At 35.8% G+C, this 7,284-nt stretch overlaps 1 protein-coding gene across 4 annotated transcripts in view; it reads right to left on the bottom strand.

Annotated features, from left to right (window-relative positions):
* Nucleotides 1-350: 350 nt before the first annotated feature.
* The window catches only part of LOC123532480 (ATP-dependent translocase ABCB1-like), a 53,877-nt gene continuing 46,943 nt past the window's right edge, over nt 351-7,284 (bottom strand). For all 4 annotated transcript variants that reach the window (XM_053517129.1, XM_053517130.1, XM_053517131.1 and 1 more), the window contains 4 exons: nt 4,449-4,646; nt 3,204-3,410; nt 1,842-1,988; nt 351-1,080 (listed from right to left, as the gene is read on the bottom strand). In XM_053517129.1, coding sequence (XP_053373104.1) covers nt 877-1,080; nt 1,842-1,988; nt 3,204-3,410; nt 4,449-4,646 — 756 coding nt within the window. In that variant the 3' untranslated portion in view covers nt 351-876. The remainder of the gene's footprint in view (nt 1,081-1,841; nt 1,989-3,203; nt 3,411-4,448; nt 4,647-7,284) is intronic.

Genomic DNA, 7,284 nt, shown 5'->3' with positions numbered 1-7,284 from the left:
TTCAGAATTCATAGATTTAGTTCACACAAAAATATTAATAACAAGAAAATTTGAGAATGCTTTGGCTAAATGACTGTAAATTTCACTGTAGTGCCTAAACTGTTGTAAATTTCACTTCAGTGGCTAAATGACTGTGAATTTCACTTTAGTTGCTAAAGATTGTAACACTGTATGGCTAATGACTGTGAATTTCACTGTAGCGGCTAAACGATGTAATTCACTTAGTGGCCAAGTATAATTTCCCATGGCAAACTGATTGTAATTCTTTAGTGGCCACAGCTTTAATTCCCACAGTGCAACATTGTAAAATTTTCAACCTTTAAAGTGGGTGGGGCCAAACAGCTTTATAAATTTCACCACAGTGGCAAAACTGATTGTAAATTTCACTTTAGTGGCCAAACAGCTTATAAATTTCCCCACAGTGGCAAAACTGATTGTAAATTTCATTGTAATAAATATAATACCTGAAACATGCAGTCTACCAACCAAACTAAGCATTTAACTGCAGTGCAGTGACAGTATGAAATGTTTGTTAATTCCCTGCATTGGCTAAATGGCTGAATATTTCTTTTTATTGAGTAAAATTACTAAAAATGTCTATACACCAACCAGAATTACAGAACATTTCAATGCAACAACCAAAATGGTTGAAAATTTCACAACATCAAACAAACTGACTGAAAAGTCAATACAAGAACCAAAGAATGGCTAATCTTTCACTATACCTGAGAGTAGCTGTAAATTACAGTATACACAAGCTAAAACTGCTCTTGACAGTTCAATATCAACCTCCTAAACAAAGTCGGGATTTCTAAAGCACTCAAAACGAATTGTGGTTGCAATTCTGTACACTGCAACATGTTTGATTAATTTTAATTACTGTTTCTTTCTCTGCTGTGCCATGTTAAGTTTGTAGTAGAACCCTTGCTTCTTCAAGAGTTCACTGTGTGTGCCTTCCTCTGTGACGACACCATGACGTATCACGCAGATTTTGTCAGCATTCTGGATTGTAGAAAGTCTATGGGCGATAACAATGCTGGTTCTTCCCTCCCTAGCCACGTCTAATGCCTCTTGTACAACCTAAAGAAAAAATATCACATTCAAATATAATTTAAATTTTGTTTTTTGTTGTGTTTTATTTTCTTTGTAGTTTTACTTGCTACAATTCTAGGAAGCAGCACCCCAGCTTCAGAATAAGATAGACATGTATTATATCTAATATTGCTCTACAATTGGACAGAAAAGTAAACACACTGTCAATAATTCTTTTTCACTTTGTTACTCTTGCTTTTTCTTTAACCTTTAGTCTGCTAAATTTCTATAATGGACTGGTCGATCATTCAATTTGGGCAGTGCCATTTATCATTTGAAGGGGTGTTTACTGAAAATTTACTGACTGAATAGCGAACAGTGTAGACCATGATCAGACTGCACGGATGTTGATGTAAATGACAACTTCCTCACATTAATTATATGTGGAGAAGCCATGCAATTGGTCAATTTTAAGAAAGAGCTCAAAACCAGCCAATCAGATGCTGGGTAAATTTTTTTTTCTCAAAACAGAACTTCATAATCTTGGATTCCTGTGTCTGGTACAAAAGGTACTACAGACGCAACAAAACTCATACTGAACACTTATCAATCTTAGCATTAATTGCAGATGTTGCCTCGTCTGAGATAAGAGATTAAGGTTCAAGACTATAGCCCATCCTGACAACCTAGCATCTGGGTAGGTGCCAGGTAAAAAAGTTTCTACAGGCAAAAAAAACCTAATCACTTTTTCACTTTCTGCATTAAACAAGGTTTTCTTCCCTATGAAAAAGCAGCAAAAAAATTCTAACCTTTTCACTTTCAGTATCCAACGCAGATGTAGCCTCATCTAAGAGAAGTATTTTAGGGTTCCTGACCAAAGCCCGGGCTATAGCCACCCTCTGTTTCTGACCTCCACTAAGCTGGGCTCCCTTCTCTCCAACATTCGTGTCATAACCCTGAAACAAAAACCTTTTGAATGAAATGAAAAGAAACATCGTGCAAAAAGTTGGGTGACAACTCTAGCCTTAAGAAACTAGAATTTTAAGGTAAGACAGCCAGGATGGCTCTATATCACTCATCTGAAAGCATGTTTTGTCAAACACTGTTTCCCAGTAAATCAAAGGCACATAACTCTTAGACAACCTAGTTTCATTACGCCAGAAATCAAACCTGACTCTGATCTTTTTAGGACCAATATTGTTTCTAAAGAAAACTAGATAAAAATGAAGATGCTACATAGAAAAAATAACTATAAATCAAGGACACATCACCCTAGATATACTCGTTTATCTACCTCCTCATTAAGACTTTCACATGATCTTATACATATAAACATTTAGTTTAAATACAACTAGGATAGGTGTTACAGTTGAACATAGTTAAATATGCCAATCTTCTTTTGATAAATCATGGGCTCTAACTCTGGAGCTACTGGTTTGATACAACCCATACTAAACAACTGGTCAAAATCTAGATACATTTTTCGATCATTTGAACTTGTGACCTAGTTTTTTTTTAACTCCAGATCCACCACTTTAAGACCTGAAATCAACTTGATAAAGCCATACATTTTGAATAGGTCACATGTATATCAGATATGAAAGATGTCATTTAAAGTCTTCACAAGCTTTTTGTATGATTTGATCTAGTGACTTAGTTATTGTTGCCAGATGATCCAGTTCTGAACTCAACCAAGACAGATATCCAGACTGGCTTCCAAAAAGATTTTGTAGAAAATATGGCCTCTTAAGAACGTTCATAAGGTTTTTCTATGATAAGATCTAGTGAACAGGTTTTTCTACACAACGTAACCCAGTTTTGAACTTCACAGACTTCATAAAGGCAAACATTCTGACCAGGTCTCAGGGTGTATTATTTGACCTAGTGACCTAGTTTGGAAAGCACGATAACTAAATTAGAAAACTGAACAAGATTGGCTCAAGGCAATTGTTGTGGCTAAGTTTCAACAAGATTTGGTGATAACTGCAACCTGAAGTGTTTCAAAAATGATAGTAATATTGTCACACAATGCACGACAGAAAGTGGGTCATTAAATAGCCCATCTTGAGCATTTTATGCTCAGGTGAGCTAAAAACGAAGGGTGAGTTACCGTTTAGTCTACATGAAAATGAATGAATGGATTTTTTCTGTGTAGAACAAGTTTGCATTACCTGAGGTAGTGAAGTTATAAACTGATGAATATTTGCTTTTCTGGCCGCCGCCATGATCTCATCCATAGACACCTGGCGTTCGTTATCCCCATATGCAATATTTTCTCCAATACTTCTGTCAAACAGAACGGGTTCCTGAGAAACAATACCAATCTGTGACCTCAACCATTTCAGGTTCAAATCTTTCAAATTGTTTCCATCGAGGTACTGAAATACAAATTTGTAAATATTTACAAACATGATACTGCATTATCATTTGATTTCATGGGCATTAAAGGTTACATAAATGGAAAATATAATTTTTGACAGGATGTAATTTCATTCCAATGGTAATAGCAACTGGTTCTGTCTTTCAAAGGTGAAGCAATGCAGAAGTCATTATACCACTTATTCTGGCCCAAAAGGCGTAGCATTCAAGAGGTCTCAACCAGTGATTCTGACCCCAAAGGCGGAACATTCCTTGTTGTCATAGCAACTGGTTCTGACCCCAAACATGCAGCATTTCATAGGTCACAACCATTTATTAAGTACCATTTTTTACACATGTCAAATTTTCATAGTAAAATGTGCATTTTACCAGATGCTGACTATGGGAAGTGTGCATATTGATTCAAGGTAAAACAAGAGCACCGCATTGCGGATGCAGATGCCCATCTGATTTTTTTGTCTCTGTATAATAGATTTTCTAAGTCCAAAAGGGGCCATAATTCTTGTAAAAAGCAATGTAGAGTTACAGTTCTTGCTGTGCAGAGTCAACTTTTAATGGCAAATAACTGCTGCAAGTTTTAAAGCAATAGCTTTGACCGTTAAGGAGAAAAGTTGACTAAACACAAAACTTAACCAAGAAATCTGATATTTTCTAAGTCCAAAAGGGGCCATAATTCTTGCAGAAAGCAGGATGGAGCTATGCTTCTTGCTGTACAGAGTCAGCTTTTGATGGTGAACAAGAGTTGTAAGTTTTAAAGCAATAGCTTTGATAGTTTAAGTGAAAAGCTGACCTTAACATAAAACTTAACCAGGCAACGCCAACGCCGACGCCGATCAAGTGATTACAATAACTCATCATTTTTGCAACAGAAAATCGAAAACAAACTGTAAATATATGGAATGAATTGTGTTTGGCCTCCACACTTAAAACAAGCCACTATACAATGTATTTTATATTCAGACAGTTGCTAAGTTACCCCAATTTATTCCATAAGTGTATGAGGTTAGACTGTACATGTATTTAGAAAGGTATCTTACAACTGCTCCATCCTCTGCATCATAAAATCTCTCAGTCAGCTGTACAGTTGTACTCTTACCACAACCTGAACTACCGACTAGCGCCACCGTCTGACCTTGAGGCACAATTAAATTCAGTCCTGTCAACACTTTTGTATCTGGTCGTGTTGGGTACACAAATTTGACATCAGAGAAGACAACGGTACTTCTATACTTTCCCTGAAACAATATGAACTTATGTCTTGGAAAAATATATAATCTGATCTGAAAATTACTTTAACACATGAGGAAACTTGCAGCAAGCTCTCAAAATTGCTTTAGTTTTTACTATATATATAATAAGAAATAAAATCCTAAAAATAGACATAAATATTGACTGCTACCAATCCAAACTTTACATAATTTTTGAGCTAGGCGCGTCACAACTTTTTACGGACGGACGGACGCACATACAAGACCAAATCTTACTCATTGTGGGGGCACAAAAAGTAAATTTTACAAAGAGTGTTGAGCTTAAAATTAATTAGCTTGCTTGATATTGTCAATTCAGATGCTATAATTTAACATTGGAATTTTTTCGCTTCATGAAATACTTCTAGATATGACCAGGATATATGACTATAACAATAATATTACTTTTGCAGGTATTTCTTTTCACAGAAGAGAAAAAATAGCAAATACAGCAAAACTAAATTCCTTGCAAAAGTTTCTTACTTTACAGTACAGTGAAATACAGTGGGCTTGAGAAGCAATGGCTTGAGCATCCAGACTTAATTCATGAGGTCCTTGCTGTTTTCCTAACAGCTGTGTATCTCTGAATCACACAAAACCCTGGAAAACTCATGCATTAAGCTCATCCCCTGGAGACCTCAAACCATTGCAGTTTTACTGTAATAGCAGTTCTTATTTGATGCTGCAGGAAAAACACTGTACAGTCACCTGTATACAAACACCACATATGAGAGAACCAACACAAGCTCCACAAAGCGGATGAAGGAGGTGGAGCTTTACCACAAGGATGCAATTATGATATATTTAAACTTAGTTACCAATGAGCTAAGAATCTCTTTGACTAATTAGTTTTTAAAACACATAATGGGAAAAAAGGATTCATAGTGAATTTTACTTCATCTAATTACCAGCAAATTCAGTAAATCTTAAGAGCCCTGTGATATGTGCACAAAGAAGTAAAATAAGATGTGTGTGGGTGGGAATGGGTGCTTGGTAGGGAAGTGTTATGTGGCAGTGGAATTAGGGAGTGTTATGTGGCAGTGGAATTAGGGAGTGTTATGTGGCAGTGGAATTAGGGTGTTATGTGGCAGTGGAATTGGGGAGTGTGTGAAAATGGTGATGAATTACAGAAGCATAAGAATTTTAAAGTGATTTTTTGGGGCATGGGGGTTAAGTGGGGAAGTAATGAGGGTTGTTGCACACTGCAAATAATTTAATCACCATGTACCTTCTTTCCAAGCTCAATACCTTGAACAGGCTTTAAGATATGCTCCTAACACAAAATATGACTGACATATTTGACCTTTAGCTCTGTGACTTTAACCTTTTGACCTACTGACCTAGCTCTTGTGCTCACAACAATCTACCTAAATGCTAAGTTTAATGTCATTACCGTATAGCGGGTTATTTCTGCGGTCAAAATATTCTGCGTTTTGGTCCCAAAAATTATGAAAGAAATTTCTGCGTGTTTAATTTCTGCGTTTTCACATAAAAGGAAGTGAAATTTCTGCGTTTTCGATACCAAGGAGGAGGTAGTTCCCCGCATGATCGGACGTCGTGAGAATGATAGCGTATGAAAACAATAAACTAAATTACCGGTAACTGCTGTTAAGTAGCTTTTCTTTTAATGAATACATTGTAGAATATAATAACATGTGAATTGGACAAAAAGACCAACAACTGCAAACTGCGGTATATCGGCATTACGGTTACATAAGTATAAAGGTTACTAAGGTATAGTTCGGAAGATGTTAATAAGAACAACTCAAGTGAAATTCACTCAGTTTATTACATTCACAAAAAAAATCAAACGAAAAAAAAAAAAAAAAAAAAAAAAAAAAAGAAACGTTTTCTCACCTAATTATACCATTATCGGTAATTGTTAGATGACGACGGTAATTTCAAATAATTAGACCATGCCATTGTGAACTTCGGATTACCTCGGGTAACATATCGTGAAACAACGTTGATGAAAAAATGCAGATTTTTTTGCGTTTTAAATTTTTGCTGGATGAATATTCTGCTGGTAATATTTTTGCGATTCTACTGAGAGACCGCAGAAACGCAGAAATATTGCCCCCGTAGAAATAACCCGCTATACGGTACTTTGAATTGTATTTAAGTTATGCTCCATACATAAAATATGATGTCAGATTTGACCTTTTGCCTCTATTTGTGACTTGACCTATTGACCCAGTTTATATGTTCTCCACATCATTTATATCACCACCTACCAATATGCCAAGTTTGAAGTCATTACCTCGAATAGTCAGATTTATGATGTCAGATTTTACCTTTTATGTCAATTTACATCCTAATCTTTTACCTTACAGACCAGTTTTTCCACTGTGCGCATCATCTAATTACCACCTACCTATTTGTTGAGTTTAATGACAAAATCTTGGAAGTTTTTCACACACAAATTATTGTGATAGACAGACAGAGAAATAGAAACCATCACACAGTATGTCCCAGTTTTCCAAAACAAAGAATTTGAGGTAGTCTCTATTTACAAATCAAAATACAATTATTTAAATTCAAACAGTTGTTAGTGTCAGGTGGTTTCCGTTCACAGATAGTCTGAAGCAAAGGTTTGACCATATCCAATTCTGACACTGAGAAGTAA

This window comes from Mercenaria mercenaria, chromosome 11, assembly GCF_021730395.1.
Source record: "Mercenaria mercenaria strain notata chromosome 11, MADL_Memer_1, whole genome shotgun sequence".
In the NCBI taxonomy this organism is placed as follows: domain Eukaryota; kingdom Metazoa; phylum Mollusca; class Bivalvia; order Venerida; family Veneridae; genus Mercenaria; species Mercenaria mercenaria.
The sequence above is the reverse complement of the archived record's forward strand: the minus strand, read 5'-3'. Positions and strand labels throughout refer to the sequence as shown.